Source organism: Pararge aegeria, chromosome 12 (genome assembly GCF_905163445.1).
Source record: "Pararge aegeria chromosome 12, ilParAegt1.1, whole genome shotgun sequence".
Lineage (NCBI taxonomy): Eukaryota > Metazoa > Arthropoda > Insecta > Lepidoptera > Nymphalidae > Pararge > Pararge aegeria.
This window is the reverse complement of record NC_053191.1, coordinates 13,201,212-13,222,028: the sequence shown is the minus strand read 5'-3', so window position 1 is coordinate 13,222,028 and position 20,817 is coordinate 13,201,212. Positions and strand designations below refer to the sequence as shown.

Sequence of the window (20,817 nt, the reverse complement as noted above, 5' to 3'; positions counted from 1 at the left end):
GTAATAAAAAAAAAGGAAAAACGTGTAATAAACGGGAGATAACTCTACCTATTCCCTGATGCCGTGCAATGGCAGGTGGGCACGTTCATTTAATACCTTGTCAGGGGATATAGTCGGGGTATGCACAGGCAGGAGACAAAAAATATATCTTCTGAAAAGGGATATAATTAACGGGTCCCGCTGAAAACCAGTGCCGCAGCTTGCTGCGGTTTCGTGCTGAGGCGGCAACCTATTTGTCCACCTGTTACTGCTCGTATTTCTGTTAGTTATATTTTTGTATACAATTGTAAGCCGTTATGTAGGCAAATATTTTTTTTTCTTTCTTTTCTTCACCTGGTAAAGCATGGGAAAAGGGAATAGAAGAAGTGTACCCCCGATTATTACTACACATCCTACTTAATATTATAAAAGTCAATGTAAGTTTGTTTGTTACGCTTTTATGCAAAAACTACTGAACCGATCCGCATGAAACTAATAATATAGAATACTTTTTATCCCGACATTAAGTTCGATTCCTTCGGGATAGGGGATGAAAGTGTTTGACGATTTACACCATAACTCCGAAAAATTATAACCGATTCAAATAATTATTTTTGTACTATAGAGGTTATAATATGTATTTAATTTTGCCCAAACTCTGTGTAGATCTGAATGTGGTTTGGATATAGAGGACAGAACTCCTCAGCGGACAGCAGGCAAAATCCACATTTAAGGCTTAGCGATACTGAATACTTTATTTTTTTTAGAACTAAAATTAAATTGAATGCCACATCAAAAAAAAAATCAAACGCAGACGAAGTCGCGGGTTAGCGGGAAACAGATAGTATACTTATAATTTGGATAATATTTCCACTTGTGCGCAAATGCTCTGAAATATCGCTCTGTTGATAAAGATGTAGAAGAAGTTACATTTTTTCATCGGGGAGAAAATTGTTGCTAGCCGTGTTGGTGGGTAAAAAGTTTCCACACATTGACATAAAATTAAACAAGGTTAATAAAAAACACTCGGCACACCACGGTTCACTTGAATTGAACATACGCGTAAAAACTAGACCGCAAATGTGTGCCGATCGCTTTCACTGGACGAGGACATTGTCACCACTTTCAATTTTACACCGTCTTTAACGAAATGTCGTTAAAAAAACATCAACAGACTGGTGATTGGAGGCTGCAGCCCTTCATTAATGTTGGAAACAGTGCTTTTGGACTTAACAAGCTGAGTGGTTCGCCTCGAAAAAAGGACAACGATAAAACTAGCTAAAATAAATACAAAATAATTAAAATAATTCAATCAATGTATCGATTGCTTTGTGAGGAGCTCCCTGGCGCAACGGTGAGCGCTGTGAATTTAAACAGGAGCTCCCTGGTTCGTTTACCAGTAGTGGCAAATTTATAATTTCTGAATTTTCTCTGGCCTGGTCTGGTGGGAGGCTTTGGCCGTGGCTAATTACCATCCTGCAAACAAAGACGTGCCGCTAAGCGATTTAGTATTACGATGCGATTTCGCGTAGATACAGATTAGGGGTATGACTACCAACCTCCCTAACAGGTTAGCCCGTTGCCATCTTAGACTGCATCATCACTTGCCACCAGGTGAGATTACAGTCAAGGACTTGTAGTGGAATAAAAATATGTTTTAAGCAGACAAACCTAACGAGAAGTGAATAATTCGGGAGTGTTTTTAGCTATGTTTGATGAAAATCGATCCAAGCTGTACACTATATTCAAAGTCGCGGTTTTTATCAATATTTTATTCACATTATACTACTCATCGATTGACGACATAGGTGTAATAGGTACCTTACAGTCTAAAGGTGCATCCTAATGAACCGATCTAATAATATTTGGTGTTTTATAAATTCACACATTTTTTTACAAAACACAACATATTATGTACATACAAAGAAACTTAGGTAATTGAGGTTTTTTGCATAATAATTAAAAACTAACATTTCCGGGTGCTCAGATTAATTACCTCAGTGAGCAAGAAAAATTGTTGTATATTTGTTGTAAAATTATTGATCGTTTTTTGGTATATTCTCGTATCAGTTTTGATCTTGAACTCGGTACAAATTTCATCGACTTTAAAAATTTACTTCCGCGGTGGTAATAAAATTAATTACTATATTATGCATAATTTTATAATAATTATACAAAAATAACTGCCGTTTTGCTATGCGAGAGGTCATATCGAGGACTGTAAGTTGATACAGGGAAATAATAAGACACAGGGGCGGATTGAGAAGCCTTGAGGAGGTAGGCCATGATATCGAATAATGTACGAGTTAATCAAGATTAGAATATTTCATGTATATTTTTTTTATTATTTTTTTAATAAGCGGCGGTGGCAATATTAATCTTTCTCTGCACAGGCCATGACATAAATTATCCTAACTAACATTAGATATACGATAGTGTGTTTGTTTGTTTGTCCTTCTAGGAGTTTCTAGTAGTGCAATAAAAAAAAAAACAAAAAAAAGCTTATATTTAGGAGATGAAAATATATAGTCGAACAAAATAAAATAAATAATAAAATAATAAATATACTACGACAATACACACATCGCCATCTAGCCCCAAAGTAAGCGTAGCTTGTGTTATGGGTACTGAGATAGGTGATGAATACTTTTTAAGAATATAATACACATAATTACTTATAATATACAGATAAACACCCAGACACTGAAAAACATTCATGTTCATCACACTAAAATTTTCCAGTTGTGGGAATCGAACCCACGGCCTTGGACTCAGAAAGCAGGGTCGCTGCCCGCTGCGCCACTCGGAAGTCAAAAACAAAAAGAAACTCTATGTACACAAAATCGCGGGAGGAAACAAGTAGATAAATAAAATGATGATGCAACAATATTGTACAAGCAAAAAACACCGAAACGAACCAAAAAAATATAATATGAGTAACTAGTTACGATGTCATAATTTGATAACATAAAAAAGTCGACTTCTCAAGATCTCTGCGACCTTTGATCGCATAACCCGTTTAACAACCACCTAGAAGGTTTTTTGTTTATTAGGTAAAAAAACAAATTTGCGCATTTTATATACTTAATTATAAATTAAACATAACAATATAAAAAAAGTCAGAAACCACGAAATGTAGCATTATGCTTATTTATTATAATTTTTATAACTAGCATTTACCCGCGACTTTGTCTTCGTGGATATGGATGGATATGGATGTTATAGCAATTCAAAATAATCTATAACAACACTGCGTATTTAAACTATCACATAATGCATATAATCAGGTGTATCAGTTGCTACATTGCTGCGTGTAAAGAAGATCAGTAGAACAATAGAATAATTATCACACTTAGATATCACATGTTAGAATTATATTGAGATGTTATAAAACTTCACACGCCTTTTAAATCATTACGGAGAACTCTCAGCCATGCAGGTTACCTAACGATGATTTCCTTTACGATATATAATAGCTTCAAACAAACGTTACGTTGAGATATGTACCGGGGATCGAACTTGTTGCTAGCGAACGTAATGCCGTAGTCCTAAGCTACTGGGCTATAACCGCTTTTTATAAATTCTTGCATTTACAATAATAGGAAGTTTAGAGGCTATGATTATTTTTTAATTGTGCTATATCTTTGTCATTCAATAAATCATGTTTGGGAGACTGCATAAATTACGTGAGGTGTTTTTAAAAATTTCTGCCCCTTCCTCCCCCACTGGTGTCGTGATATTTTATTCAACCCCCTCCCGCATCCCTCAATCTCACGTGATTAAATTGAGCTATTTGGTATAAAACAAATATGGTGGTTTGACAATCAGTAGATGTCTAACGTCGAAGTATGAATGTAATTATTTTCTTTCGAACGAATTAGTGAATGATTTTAATCGTATTACGATTACGCTTAAGAATAAATCTTAAGAATGCACAGTCTGGATTCAATGGACCAAAATAGTATATTTATTTTCAATCTGAAAAAAAATTGCGTCCCCCTCCCCCCATGTTTAAGGAAACATCTCACGTATTTTATGAATGCCCCCTTTGTCCTGAAGCATACCTTTCTAGTATCTCAATCGCCAATCACAAAGACGGAAAAACAAATGAATACATTTAAAACTGGATAATTGCGAGAAATATAAAAAGGCACGTGCTTATTTTCTATTGCAGATTGTTATGTGTACACGGAAGTATTACTGTCTTTAATTATTGTAACGAGCATTTAACCGCTGCACTTAGAACAATGAAGACAATAATGAAAATGGTGCTACAAAAAAAATATTTAAAAGAAACCTTTAAATTATCTCTATTTTAGTATAAAGAATAATGTGGCCGTGGAAAAAGGACTTGGACTATCTGTGTGAGATTGAATCAAAAATGAGAATCAGTGTAATAAACCATACCTGCATACAAACCTAGACGAAACACATAATCGGGCGAGCTAAAGTGGTAAAACGGTTAACTTAAAACAATGAGAAACAAATCAGCATCTTGGAATTTGAACGTCTATTAGTTCTCGGAACTATGTGCCTTGCCCATTGCCCTGGCAAAGCAGAAATAGTAAGTAGCGCAGCAGAAATTAGGAGTTTGATCTAAGGCGGGGATAATTTGAGAGGCATCGGCCGTGGCTAGTTACCGACACAGTTAAAGACGTGCCGCCAAGCAATTAAGCGTTCCGGTGACACGTAGAAACCGACTGGGTTCAATATAACTTCCATACCCCTAACAGGTTAGCCCGCTATAACCACGTGGTTTTAGAGATTGCAGTAAAGAGCTAACCTAAATTGCAAAAAATCACCACTTTCATTATATTGATCATTTTTGCCCTAATAGTTTCCCACATCGAACATATCTCCTTTTCCAGACCACGAAAGAGGAGTTTAGAGTTTAGATCTTCCACGGTCATCTCATATAAACCGGGTTTAAAGAAAATATCAAACTATTTTTTGATATTTTCTTTAAACCCGGTTTACAGGTGCTTTTCGAAGGTGGATTAATCTAATTTCCTAAGTTTCCTCTGCAACCTCTGCAGATAAGATTTTTTGAATAGAAGACACGTGGGTCAGACAATTGTAAGGTTTTATATGCTAACCATAACAGTAACCAGAAAGAACAGTAGTTTTGTGGTCCACATCTTATATCTTTTCCTTACGCTACTAAGACTTACGGGAAAACCAACGACCAACAATACAAAATGGCAGTCGATTGAACAACATAGTATATGATCTCAAAGTTCATGAACTCACCAACATGGGTATATTGGGCACCACGACGGAGTCATCATCGGGACCCGCGCTGAGGTCTGGCATGAAGGTGTACGTCCTCTTGTAGTGAAACGATAGCGTGCCGTTCTCGTTGTCCGTGATGTTCACCTTCTCCCATTCTTCTCTGGTGGTAGAAAAATAATACGCTATAATAATGAGAATACAAAAAAAAAAAATAAAGCAGCGAATAGTTGATAAGGCTGTAGCTTCCCTTTCGGCACGCACCTGTACTCTGAGTGAGTTATGTGCTTTTCAATGGAGTATCACTTGCTTTAACAGATAAGGAAAACATTATGAGAAAATCTGCATGCCTGAGCGTTCTCCAGAACGTATGAAGTCTACCAATCTGCACTTGGCCAGCGTGGCGGGCTTCGGCCTGAACCCTACCGATAGGATACCCGTGCCCTGTAGTGGGTCGGTAACGGTTAATGATGATAGTGAAGTAAAGAAGATTAAAGAATGTATTATTTACGCTCATGATATTTAGCAAGCTCATCAGATGCGAAATACATGTCGACAGGGTAGAGTAGAAAAAGAGATATTGCCTTTGCTGTTTTGTGCTACCTGTGGTCATAGACTCACTGGTCAAAAATGAACGGAAACAGAATGTGATCATTAAACGCCCGTATTAGTAAACCAAAATCAAAAGACGGGGTCCCGAGTATTACTCAATCTATCCTTGAAGTTAAGCATCTTTTCTTAGGATTATATCGGTTCATTAATACATAACTGGCTGTTTCAATATCTTCTAAATTGCTCTTACTTCATAGCTAAATATTAATTCAAATGTGAAACGGTGATAACTAAGAAAACCTGGTTAAGTTTGTTGTGGGCTCTTAGACTAGGGCGCGTGTGGAGCTTTGGTTTTAAGTTAACGAATGTAGCTGTTATCACCATCACCTAACATTGATGCTAACATATTATATGTATGGACGTCTTCATGAGTGCCTTTGATAAGGTCTACATGACTAAAACATTTTTGAATTTGAACTACACCTTCTATAATATTTATTAATTTTATTGAAAATTTACTCGCTAAATAACGGTAGACATACTAATCATAATGATAAGGAAGTACACCCCGATAGCTGTTGTCAATCTATGCAGTTTAACGAAGCTGTGTCACCTGATATTTTTTTAAATGTGAAGGACACATCGATATTTTAGTAATTCTGGTTTGACGACCAGATAATTGTCTGCATTTAGGTATATTGCATTTTATTTGATAAGGCGGCTATACACGTTGGACCAAGGTGTTGGGCTAGCAAGTTGACCCCATGTGAAGAGTTTTTTATTATAGGACCTGATAGTAAGTGAAAAACCATCGCCTATAAACTAAGCAACACTTCCAGGACATGCAAGGAAAACGTCCTGTAAAGTGCCGTCATGTGTCAACCTGAGGCGTAGTTGTTAAGCCTAACATACCTGTTATTATATAAAGAATAAGTTTCGATGAATACACATTCAACATTCTTTCTTTTACGCTGTTTCTTTTTGGTCACTCCAGATTGGTGCTCATTTCTGCCGTGCCTACGAAAAGTACAATAACTCGAGTTTCGGGCCTCAGACTTTTACACATATGTATCTGATATCATCAGAATGTCTTTTAAAGACTGGTTTTACGTTCTATACTGTTTTTACTGAGTATACACATAACACACAGGGGTGTGGTTTGTGAATAATTGCTCAAAATCCACACAATTTCACTAACATAGAAATGACATAGAAGTCATTCTTGGTGAATCGTACTGTTATTTAACATCAGTATTAATTTAACTTAGTTATTGCACTTATTAACAGATTTAGGTGATAACGAAAAGTAGTGTATATATAAAATGCAGTCTCTGCAAGAGTTTCCACATTCATCTCTTTCGGAGCGCAGATAAAAACAATTCTTGTCTCAATGTGTACAGCCGCCTTTAGACGTAGTTACATAATAATATATAATTTCAACAAGATGTCAAGGATGTTTTAGCGAAAAAGCAATTTTATTTATAATTTTTTCACATATTATTGCAATATATAAGATTGATGTAGGACATGCGATCTTGCGTGACAAACGTACAGTAGGTACTAAAAAATAATAGGTTTGTTTATATATAACTAAATCAAGAAAATGCACATATAAATACATCAAGAAAATACTCTAGAATAAATCACTAGCTTACGGTGCGGAACTGTTGACACCTGTAGGACTAGCATGTGCGTCACGAGATAATTATGTCTACCATTTTGTTGTCTTATTTCTATGAGATGACGAGAATTTGCCTAGACATTTACCTCGTGTGTACATCTTAATTAGTAAGTGTTAAAGTTTGGATCGATGGATTTTTGTTACTCAATGAAGTAAGTTTATAACTCCGACCGTAAAATAAGTACCTAGTAACACACACTCACTATGGCTAATCTAAGAAACTGACGACAAAGCGAAAAAGTTATATATATACAATTTTTATATTCAAGTAATTACCTGCGAATTCGTTTTCGCGTATATGTAAATGTTTATATATATATACGCACTGCCTCCCCAAAGTTTTTCAAAGTCAAAATCAAATATTTTTTTATTCAAATAGGCACATAGGTGGCACTTTTGATACGTAGATTACATATTAAATGTGTACATAGTAATGCGTAGTGACAAAGATAAACACAAAACATTCGTAAACTTAAAACTAAAGCTACGAGGGTTCCAAACGCGTTCTGGACTAAGGAGAAGCCTGCAACAAACTTAGCCAGGTTTTCTTTTTGTTATCACCATCTCACATTGTCAACTTTTATTACTCTTATATTTTTTTATATCCTATCTTATGTTATGAATGGTAAAATGTAAACTGTTGATGGTAAAGAGCAAATATTGAGCTTTGTGTCGGCTTCTTCTCCGTAAAATCTGCCCCCCGAACCGATGGTAGAGTCACCACAAACAGTCAGACTTGACTTTACGAAAGTGGTTATAGCGTAAGCATATATGGAATAAATGAATTTTTGAATTTTATCGCCCACTCGGTGCCATATATCATCCTACCCTAATCGAACAAAGTTGTTACTGCAAAAAGCATTGCATTTTATCAAATGCCCTATACCGATCGTAATTAAACACGAAAATATGGATTCGATATCAGGCCACATCTATAATTAAATCTGTATCTTCAATGATCGCTCAATTGTTACTGATAAATCCTTCCTTTACTGATAAATCTACTTATTCCATATAAGCATAACGATTGAGAGAGATTCCGTGAAACTTAGCGAGGTCGCTCCGTGGTCGTATGACTGGTAAACAATGACCATTATTTATGTTTAAGAGGAATTCACTAAGTACCTATTCTTAGACTGCATGTAGGTTAGTATGGATGGTAGCTTTTTAATTGATTATACTTATAAATAAAGCAAATAGACTGCTTTAATACACATATGCTAAGTTAAGGGTTAGGTGCTCTAAAAGGTACTTTTTGTATCGTGCGGAAAGTTGGATTTTTCTTTTAGTCCTTTTCATTTATCAATGTAATCCCAACAAAATAGTTCTATTACGTCATATAGCATTTAGACTGTAAAATGTAATATAAAGTGTATAGAAATATATTAAACATTAAAATTTAATAAAATTTTAATAATAATAAATATATCACGACAATACACACATCGCCATCTAGCTTCAAAGTATGCGTAGCGTGTGTTATGGGTATTGAGATAGCTGATGAATATTTTTTTATGAATATAATACACATAAATATTTATAATATACAGATAAACACCCAGAAACTGAAAAAAAATCATTTTTTAGTAATAATGAATGATTAATTTCTTCAAAACAGTTTATTTAATCTTGGTGAATGGTTATTACGAATGGCCGGTTATATGAGTAAGTATTATACGAGAGCGCAAGCTATAACCAATCAGGAGGTCTCTCTTAATTCTCTTCTAGCCAAACGGTCATTCAAAGCACTTACACTTTTTCGCAAATGTATTAATAAACGTTGACACCTATTCGTACCGGACTGTCACTTGTTGGACAGTGAAATGACGTACCAAGTTATGACATAACAGGACATTGCCCAGTAAACAAACACCTTTTCATTTTAGGTATAACCGACAGTTCTTTGTGCAGAGCATGTGTGGAGGTGGATGAAACAACGACACACGTAATGCTCCGATGAAACGGTAGTAGCAGAACAATGCGCAGCATACCTTGGCTCCTCAGCATCACTTCCTGAAGCACTCGGGAAACTGGGCGGCCTGCTATGATTCTGGAGTGAGCTCGGCTGGCTGGAGTGACCCAGCGGGGAGCCGTACCAGTGGCACTACGTAAAACGGAAGATTCTAGCCTACTAAGTACGGAGACAAGCCCAAAAGGAGAAGAAGAGACATACCAACTTTCCGCATATCCATCAGAAATACTATTTCTAACGAGTGGTTAGGAAAGAGGAAAAACTTCTTTGTAGTATGAAAATAAAAAATACTCACGAATACACATAAGGTCCCAACTCGTCCAGGACGGGTTTGGAGCCGTTGTTTAGGAACTCGTCCGCGTTCGTCACGTTGTAGACGTAGACGTGGACGAAAGGTCGCACGGGTGGTCGCGCCCACCACTCGAATGTCATCGAGCCTGGGCGGAGTACCAGCTCCTGGAGAGTAAAAGAGAAGGAATGATTTAAATTATTTTTTATATAGCACGATTTTGTTAGTCAATATAACCCAACTGTTAAAAATAAGCAAATCAACCAAGAAACATCGGAAGCATTTTCAGAGGATTCTTGTATTGAACTAACTCTACTCCAATGAGGCTTGCTGCAGTTAGGTGAACCAACTTGGATGTTGTTTTATATACCGTGGCTTATGGCTAGATCTAACGTTGAGAAGCTATCGTAGATTTGGAAAGGCAATCGTCTCGCAAAATGTATAGTCATTCCGATCTTCCTATACCAAGCGTAGAGTCTAGGTCCTGACCAAATTAAAATTGACGCTTCGGATGTGTGGCGGTAGAGACGTCTTTTAGGAACGCCTCCATACTTAAGGAGCTTTAGAAAGAGACCTCATTGTCGCTAATTTTTTGGCCACATCACAAGGACGAAAGATTTTTTTTCCCTTACTACAAAGTGCCCAAAGTTACAAGTTAGCCCTTGACTGCACTCTCACCTGGTGATAACTAAGATGGTAGCGGGCTAACCTGTTAGGGAGTATGTAAGTCATACCTACCCCTAATCGGTTTCTAAGCGACATCGTACCGGAACACTAAATCGCTTAGCGGCACACCTGTGTCGGTAGAGTGGTAAGTAGCCACGGCCAAACCCTTCCACCATACCAGGCCAAAGACAATTCAAATGGCGCCTTCCGGAAGAAAGAAGATGAGAGGCTACATAGCTTAAAGAGAATCTGCGAAGATCGAACTCCCTTAAACGTTAACCGTAAATCACTAGCAATAAAGCGTAAGCTGTACCTACAATACAAAACTTTTAAATCCAATTATAGAACATCATTGAACTCACATCATTCTGTTAACCGTGAGAAAAACATTAACATAAATTAACGTTAACTTGTTACTGTTTCACGTAAAAGTTTGATACATTTGAACGTACGGAAAGTCAGTTTAGTATGCAACACAAACAGTACTCTTTGTACAAGTTCTGCTCGATCGGAGTCGAGGAGTCGTTTTCTAGAATCGAAATACCTGAACATCAAAGTCATATGGATCTTATGTATATTCATTAAAACGCAAATTTGCCTGCGATTCTTCAGCTAGGGCTTTTCGTAGTACATTTGATAAATAAATATCAGAAGTAGGGGATTTGCGATTCTAAAACTAGTCCAATAGAGCCCATTTTACTTTGAAGACATATAGTTTAATATGCGAAAACGAATCCTCAATTGCGAGCAAGCAAATCTTGTACTAAGTCTACTGTCTACAGGTAGTTTGAACCGTAAGCACTAGTATTTGGGTGAAGGTGAGCGGCGACCGAGTATCGCAGATCGCTCCCACGTGCTTTCGAAACATTAAAACTTAAAACAATCGTGCGCTTACTGTGAGATGAACCTTGGAAGCCTTCATTCACGATAATTAAAGTTTACCTTAGCGACAATCGAAATTCTAAACAATAAAGTGAAGCGATTGAAAAAGAGGAGAAGAAATAAATAGAGTTTTTTTAATCAAATATAAGCAATTAAATTAATATCACTCACGATGTTGTCCTTTAACGTTGAAGGACAACATCGTGAGGAAACTTGCATGCTTGAGAGTTCTCCATATTACTATCAACTTCCCGGCCGGTTCCTAGCATTAAAAGTAACAACGTTTATTGTACGGCTTTTTTAAATTCAGTATTTATATTTTTCATACAAAAAAAAAACATGTTATTTCTGTAAAGTGACATTACACTGTGAAACCAAATACATGTCCCTGTTGCTAAACCGCTGCGAGAGCGCACGATGGAGTCGTGGTTAGCGCGCTGTTGCTGATGTTAAATTACAGAGTATTAACAATTAGAGTATCTATGCATATTAATATTGCATATTGAATATTTCCCACACTATTGATTTAAAAAAAGGCGTTGAACAATAGTTGTTTGGTCGAATGTTAACAACTACAGGCAGAGAGCTTTCTGGTATTTTTATTTAACCCTGTATATATATATTATATACCAATAAATTTAGTACGTAACTTGGTAGAACCAAAACATGGAAATGTAAATATTATTTACTAACATAATAATGTAAAGTACATAAAATGCAACGTATACACTATTACGTCGACTAAAGTTCTAATTTATTACTATTCAAGTCTATCCTTGAATGTCAATATAATTCAAAAGAAATATTACCGGTATAATATTCACGTTACGTATATGCATACTTACCTCCTTCATAAAAAATACGGTCTTCGTAGGAAAATAAAATAACAAAACCTCTGCCATAGAATACAGGTTTAAGAGGAAAATATCGCAGTGGTTGCGTATTTCAACTTTTAAATCTTTATGATTTCTTATTTATTACATGACTAGCTGTTGCCCGCGACTTTGTCTGCGTTTGATTTTAGTTTTTTGATGTGGCGTTAAATTTAATTATAGTTCTAAAAATATTACTGGTAAGCCTTAAATGACGGGTTTGCTGTTGTCCGCTGAGGAGTTCTTTCCTCTATCTCCAAACACAGTTTGGGCAAAATTAAACACATATTATATATCCCTATACCTCTATAGTACAAAAATAATTGTTTAAATCGGTTATAATTTGTAGGAGTTATGGTGTAAAATCGTCAAACACTTTCATCCCCTCTCGCAATGGAACCGAGCTTAATGTCGGGATAAAAAGTATCCTATATTACTTCTAACACTTGTATGTGTACAAAGTTTAATGGGGATCAGTAAGAAGTTTTTGCGTGAAAGCGTTTATAATAACATTTTTAATATTAGTAGGGATAGGGATAGGGATTTAATTTCTTTATGATTCTTTAATACATTAAACATACTAGTTAAATAAAAAGAGAAATTATGAACAATAAGAAACATTAAGAATTCTGAATATTAGCTAAAAACAATCTGCTTTTCAGTATGAAGATTTATCTAATAACAGAATAATGTTTTAGATCTATCGTTATCACATAGGAGCCGTGCATTTTCCCGGTATAAAAAGTACCAAGCTTATAATAACAAATCATTTATAATATCAATAAGGATACCTACTAATTAGTTTAGTGAGATGACATATCACTGAAAATGTCATTGCATTTTGTCATACTGATCATGATTTCACGATATAATTACCCTGTGTCATCTCTTATAGTACGTAGGTAGCACCAGAGAGTAGAAATGGCAGCGTATAAAAAGAACAACAAAAAAACCCTATGAAATGTAGGCCATGTGTGTCAGACATTTGTAGGCGGATTGTTTATTATATTCAAATAAAAACTATATCTTAGCGTATACCCACCCACCTACATTTACCGTTAATTCTTTGCAAGCCGGATTTACTATTCCATCGTTTATTTATATGGTCAGGCTGCGTGATAATCAGTTCCGTTACAGCATACGTCATAAACAATGCTTGATTTTACTACATAAACCAATAATTAATGATTTTATTGGTAGTAAGTAATGATGCAGTCTAAGATGCTAGTGGGCTAACCTGTCAGGGGTATGGCTTTTATAGTGAACTTAATCGATTTCTACGCGGCGACGTAGCAGGACTAAACGCTTGGCGGCACGTCTTTACGGTGGTAGCTAGCAACGGCCGACGCCTCCCACGAGAATAGGCCTGAGTAATGTCCCAATCGGGTAAGACTCTGGACCTCCCACTTATAAGACCACAGCACTCGCCATTGTAACCAAATTTCTGTCTTATTTTTATTTAGAAAATATTGGGGTTTTTAAAGTTAATCGAAAATCAGCGCTGTTCCCTCCCACTAAATCCTTAAAAACAATAAATATGAAATCTGTAATTTAAGATATTACACAATAATACGATAATAGAAATTATCAAGATAATCGTGGGTTACATAACTCACGAGAGCGATAAAAATGAAGTGAAGCTGCTCCGTCGAGCTCTTGACTTAACTACACTTAACAAAACTAAACTTACCTTGGTTTTTTATTTCAATAAAAAAAAAAACAAAAAGTATCCTATTACTTAAAATAAAAATACGAAGAACACAATATTATTTACATTTTAAATACACGTACAATTAAAGAGTCATCGAAATTTTTATACTCGAAAATCAGTGTAATACCTACATTGGTGTGACTTACAAAATATAGAATACGCGTAACCATACATTACCGTTTGTAACATTTAATTGAACACCTGTATTGCATAATACAGTTTTTGTAAGAACATTCACACTATTATTATGAAGTACGATCAACAAAACAAAAACCAGAGCTTTTTCTATGAACGCTGTCTGAATTCAAGCAATAAAATATCACTTGCTTTAACGGTGAAAGATAATATCGCGAGAAAACTTTCGGGCTGAGTTTTCCCATAATGTTCTCAAAGGCATGCGAAGTCCACCAATCCACCCTTGGCCAGCGTGGTGAAATACGGCCTGACCTCTTTTCTTTCTGAGAGGAGACCTGTTTCTTATTGGATTTGATATTACTTATTCCATCTACATACTACAAACTCCCAACCCCAATTTTGGAATAGAGGTGGATTTCAGTGAAATCCTAATGGATAGGTCGTAATAAAACCAACTTTTGAAATTTTAATTCAAATCGAATTAAAATTGGAACCAGAAGTTTGCCGTCGCTGTACGGTCGAAGCAAGTTCTGGCCGTAAAGTTTTCTTATTTGCATAAATTTCTAGTTAAAAACACAATGTATTACTGTTTCACTTACTATGGAATATAAAAAAAAACATCAAATTTACGATGACTTCAAAAATTATAATATCTCCATTATCAAAGAGAAATTTATCAGAATGTTCAGGTAGTTGTGCAAATTTTATTTATCAGGTTCCTCGTTAAGGAATTAATGTAATTGATTAAAGTAAGTACAAACAAGTTTCTTTAGAATTCGTTAAGTTTTTTGCCGACGGTATGTATCTAGATATTTGAAATATTACGGGGTTACAAAACCACTTGTCTCACTGAATGGCTGCGATCCATCATTTGGTGTGTAGCCTTGGTTGAAATTACCCGCAAAATAAATTAACGCAACACGTACAACCATTTTAAAGGTTATAGGTAAATGATTAATTTCTCAAATTATGTTTTCATGTCTGGAGGAGAGTATAAGGAATAGTTAGCAAATAAGAGGGATAGAAATTCATGTACTTTTTCGGGTAATTACCTCACTACATTTGAGATAGAGATAGAGAGATTTAGGTAGAAATATAGAACAGACCCGCAATGGTGTGTCCTTTATACAACTTATATTAACATAGGAGGATAAGCCTACTTTAGGACTAATCTAAGCCTCAATGGCAGTTGCGTGTAAAGTGGTTTTGACCAGGGTAGGGATAAAGCAGGAAGATTGTATAAAAATGAAAAATTCTCCTTCTAAAAAGTTGTATGAAGTTTTTAGGGTATGCAGTGCAATTGTGCTTAAATGAAGTGCACGCCACTGCTCATTGGTTAAATAACTATCCATAACTTAATAATACGAATACATTTATAATTTACTAAAATTGCATGCTATGCAAGAAGTTTAGTCGAGGTCACAAAGTGGTTTTATAAAAATCACGCAAAATTTTTTATACCAATATATGTAGGTAAGTAGGTACCAGTAAAATTTAATCGAAGTTTTTTTTGTTTCCGTTGTCGGTTTTGATAGAGTATGAAACACGTGGAATATTTCGTATTTTTAAAGCATTTGACGGAAATTCTAATTATATTCGGTTATATGATGTCAGTCACTGACTATGGGTCTCATAAGAAGGCTCTGAGTCACACAGCGGGCGATGGAGAGGATTGTCCTCTCCATCGCCCGCTGTGCCGCCGGGGCCCAAGGTGCTGGAATGGCCACTTCGCACCGGTAAACGCAGCTTTGGTGGACCCCGACGAGGTGGACGGATGGCATCAGGCGAGTCGCAGGGAGACGCTGGGCCCAAGCAGAACAACACCGTCGTATTTTGAACAAAATACGTTGATATGGTGATGACGATGATATGAGTGTGTTATCAATAGCAATGATATTTGACTTGTTGAGCGATCTTGCAGTTTGTGATACGAATTTGCTTTTGTTCTGGAAAGGGAGTTCTCACTGTTAAGTTACGAGATTGAATTCGATTAGAATCTAGGAAATCTTAATGTGTTTAGAAAATTAAATCTATCCAACTGTTTCTGGATTTTCTTGTCGATCACTTATTTTCGTTTCTTTATACGTTCACGTAATACAAAATGTTTCAGCGATTATTTAACTGTCCCCTTTCATATTACGATAAAAAAAATTCTGACATAAACGGTTGATTTGATTGATGATTTTTTCCACTAAACATTTCCTTTGTTAAAATATAACTCATATCCCTTTCTACAAGGTTTGTAGGATGCTTGTACATCAATAGTTGGATGGTCGGGATTTCAACGTTCGACGTTAAGAATTATAGTTGTATTGTGTTATGTATACTTACATTGTCTATGTACATGCGAATCCACGAACCGAAGAATATAGCGCATGTGACACCCAGAAGCAGTAGAACAACTGCAGAGGCCAGCACAAACCCTGGAAGATAAGAAAGAAACTGTTATTGTAACGGGAATCTATACTAACAAAATAATAATGCAAATAAGAAAGTTAGGTTCAATTAGCTCAGATATACTTCATAGTCGACTAGCTTTTGACCGTTAAGTTCAATTTTTGATTTGGTAAATTTTAACTACAAAGGTTTAAAAATAGTAAAAAAATAGAAAAATATAAACGTAAATTACTTAAAAAATTAGAAACCTTCATATAAATTTTCATCCCCTATTTGATGCCTAAGATGTTGGAATTTTTAAAATTTGTGAAACACGTATTTCTATATTTTTAATCGAAAACCTAAATCAAAATTTCATGGGTGTAACTTGAAAAATAAATTGATAAATGAAGAATTTCATACATACTTTCATCCCCCATTTAACCTTCTTAATTCGTATTTTCAAAATCCTTTCTTAGCGGATGCCTACTTACTAACAGCTACTTTAATCAAATAGGTCAATCAAAACACGGTTACAATCTGATGATGATGAAACTCGTATCATCATATTAAGCCTTATCCAACTTCAAAGTTTAGTTTTTATGTTCATGTCAAGAATCAAATCAGATCCGTAGCAGAACTCGAGGTATCGTCACAGCTTAACGAGTCTCGAAGTTGAAGTGGCGAAGAGCTGAAATATAGCTCGAAGAACCGATAGCCATTAGTGTGGTGGGACTGGCGTCCCCGCAACCGTAAACGCAGCGCTGGTCGACCCTGAACGAGGTGGGCATACGACATCAAACGAGTTGCTGGGAGCCACTGGAAACAAGCGGCTTAGGGCCATCGATTTTCTAACTCCCTACAAATGAACTATGTCCAGTTTTATACGTCAATTGCTTAACGTAATTATGATGATGAGGAAATTTCTCTTTATCAGATCTTTCGTTGAAATTACTTGCCCAGTGCCTCGGAAAGCACGTCTGCCTGTCGTCCAGTAGACTATCACTAATATAGCATTATAATCGTTCAAGCCCACGAACCTGCATTGGAGTTGAGCGGTGGGTTTATACTGTTTACTCTTCCTATAAAGAGCCTTGTGCCCAGCAGTGGGACGTAAAAAGGGCTGATGGTTTGGTTCTTAGATTCATTCAATTATTCACAATATCTGAAATGTTTCATAGGAACATCCATTCATTTACTTTTGTAATCAATGGCTCATGACGTTGATAAGCGATACAAAATACAAGGTCATTAAACTATCACACAAAGACATTCACACACATACACATGCAGGTATTTAACATCGAAACGTAATCGAGAATGCCTCTTTAGATTATTTTCTAAAACCGGCTTGTTTGCTTGCGGCAACATTGCGAGACGCTAATAAAACAGAAGAATTAGGCTAGGTTTAGAAGGTCGCAAAACTTCGTGCGTTATATATAGATATTGATTTTTATTCTACTTCAAGTATGGTAGTTATATTAAACCGATACCCTAATCCGTTTCTACGTAACATCGTACGGGATCGCCAAATCGCTTTGTCGGTAGGTTGCTAACTAGCCACGACCTTCTACTAGACCAGAACAGAGAAAATTCGGAAATTATAAATTCCCGATTTCGCCTGCTGGAGATCAAACCCGGGACCTACCACTAAAAACCACAGCACAGCTCTCAACGCTGCGCCAAGTGGGTCGTCACAGCGTTACATAAAATTGTGACAATTAAAATACACTTTTAAGTAGGTAGGCAGGTAGGTATGTGTCATAAATTCCAAGTTACAAGCCAAAGGCCGGTTAGAAAACATTAAGAAAACATGTTTATTGAACTGCCGTTGCTAGGAGGCTTACAGAGGCTTGCTTAGTATAGTAAAGTTAGTAGTGGTATTAAACCTAATGCAGATCACTAGTTAAAGTTAAGCAGTACGTTTAAATTCTAAATTCTAAATAATTTTCAGTAATATGGCAAATAATCGTTTAAACCCACCAAACCGCATTGGAGCAGCGTCGTGGGTGTTTTTTCTAAAACCCTCTCTCCTATAAGAGAGGAGGCTTTTGCCCAGTAAAAGCAAGAATAAATAGCAGTAAAAGTATATCAAGTGAGCCGTACAGCTTTATATGGTATGGCATGAAAAAAAATGTATCCTATTGGATACACTGGCCCAGTACCGGTTGGTGGACTTTATACACCTTTGAGAACATTATGGAGAACTCTCAGGCATGCAGGATTCCTCACGATGTTTTTCTTCAATTAAGTGACATTCTAATTACTTAAAACGCACATACCTTAGAAAAGTAAATTGTGCGTGATGGTATACGAACTCGGCCCCCGGAACGTAAAGCCGTTGTCCTAACCACTGGGCTATCACCGCTTCAATTAGCTCATACAAATATATAGACTAAGTATATGGGTACTAGGTAACGTCATGTCGAATGTACAAGACTCATGTTTTCCAAACATAACACGTTCAACATCATGTTCATGACTAATCAGTAAATTGACTTATAATTTGGTGACGTTAATATAGCTGTTACCTCAGGTTATTGTCCTTATTATAAGCCAATGGTACCTACGTCCAACAGGCAGACCACATTCTTATACAAATAATATTTTTATTTGAATTTTAAAAATGATATTATTAAACAAGCTATGTCCTCAGCTTCGCCCGCGTTTAAGTCTTTTGTATGCCCTGATATAATAATAAAATTAAGGTACTTTACGGTGACCTAAGAACTAAAAATTCGCCTCGAAGGTAAGTTTTAAACATCCAACAATTTACATTTTACTTTTTAACATTAATTTTTCTATCTTGTGAGAGATGAAAGCAGAGCCGAATGCTCCGTATCTGTATCTTGATATTTATATATACATATTGCCGTAGGGTGACTGCAGATCAGAATGCAGTTGTCATCACCTACTCTTTCCGAGTATCGTACGAGGCGACTTAAGGAATATAATCCTCATATAGTCCTCTATGCTGGTACTAGCATCTACTGGGATAACCAACTCCTCTGTCCAGCGTAGTGATTATGAGCAAACTCTTCTGGGTGAGCACAGTTTAGTCCCGCAGTGTTATAGGGTATTGATGTAGTCAAACGAAACCCGCTTTCGTTCAGGAATCAAAATGATCAGGATAATTTTGATTTATTTATTTTAAATGGAAAATTCATTAATTTTAAAGAGCTACTGCGAGTGCATAATACTTACCCTACCTTGAAGTATTTTGTTGTCAAGTTGCTACTTAGGTGTTTTCTGTTAAAATCATTTATTTACCACTGATTTCTGAACGGCGCCACTCTCATAGTCATTTCTATAATAAAAAGACAGTCCCCAATGAATGCATTTACAACATTTGCCTTCTTTCAATAATTCTTACAAGACTATCCGCGATTATTATAATATCTTAGAAAATGAAACTGTATTTCTATTGTTCATACAATCTCAAGACAACACAATAGCCACAAAGTACTAGACACCGTTTATTTTTGACATTTCTATGCAAAATGTCAGAGGTAAAAGTATTGTTTCGAGCGCAAAGACTCCGCAAATAGAATTTCGCACATAACATTCTTAGCTACGGATAATGGTGATATATAAGTGGAGATAGCTAAGGCCTCGGCTTACGAGGGAACCGAGTTCGATCCCCGGCCCGCACGCACTTGACTTGTTTCGGAGTAATGTGCGTTTTAAGCAATTACCACTTGCTTCAACGGTAAAGGAAAACATCGCGAGAAAAGCTGCATGCCTGAGAATTCACCATAATGTTCTCAGAGGCGTTTGATATTTACAAATCCGCACTTTGCCAGCGCAGTGAACTAAAATCTTTTTCTTTCTCTTTCTGGGAGGAGATCTGTGCATTACAGTGGATCTGTAATGGGATGATGATTATGAATGCCATCATTACATCGTCATCATCAGCCAATGTGCGTCCACTACTGGACATAGGCCTCTTTCAAGCAGCATCAACATGTTCATGCGATCAGCGCATTCAATATTCGAAGACATATAGATGACGTCACAAAAATTCATTGCATATACGGTACGGAAAAGTGTTGTTGGTGACCCGTCTCGTAATGAACCAACAGTATTCATCATAGGTACTACTATTATTATTAATTTCAAAGAGAGTCAGTTAGAGTGTCATTTTGTCATACAGGTCTTTAAAGTTTGAAAAGAGATTATATAGTTCATTGACCGGAGAGTAAAATAAGCTTCTTATCCCGTATAAATGCACAGTTCCTATTGGATAGATCATTCACAGCTCTGATATTAGTAGGGAAGTATAGGGATAAGGCTTAGGTACAAGCATCAACTCTAATAAGGAATTATTTAAAGCACCCAAAAAAAAATTGCAGTAAACTTCAATGAAACATTCTTTATGTGACACACGAAACATAAGTTCGTGTTGTCCAGAAATTGCCGAATTCAGAAAGTCCTCATTTTCGAAGTCAGTTAAAAAGAGTGGTAATTCAGTGT

General features: G+C 36.2%; 1 protein-coding gene across 2 annotated transcripts in view; it reads right to left on the bottom strand.

The window, feature by feature from the left end:
- LOC120628148 (scavenger receptor class B member 1) overlaps window positions 1-20,817 on the bottom strand; it is a 71,264-nt gene that overhangs the window by 18,229 nt on the left and 32,218 nt on the right. For both annotated transcript variants that reach the window (XM_039896375.1, XM_039896376.1), the window contains exons 2-4: window positions 16,300-16,391; window positions 9,709-9,869; window positions 5,230-5,371 (exon numbers count right to left, since the gene is read on the bottom strand). In XM_039896375.1, coding sequence (XP_039752309.1) covers window positions 5,230-5,371; window positions 9,709-9,869; window positions 16,300-16,391 — 395 coding nt within the window. The remainder of the gene's footprint in view (window positions 1-5,229; window positions 5,372-9,708; window positions 9,870-16,299; window positions 16,392-20,817) is intronic.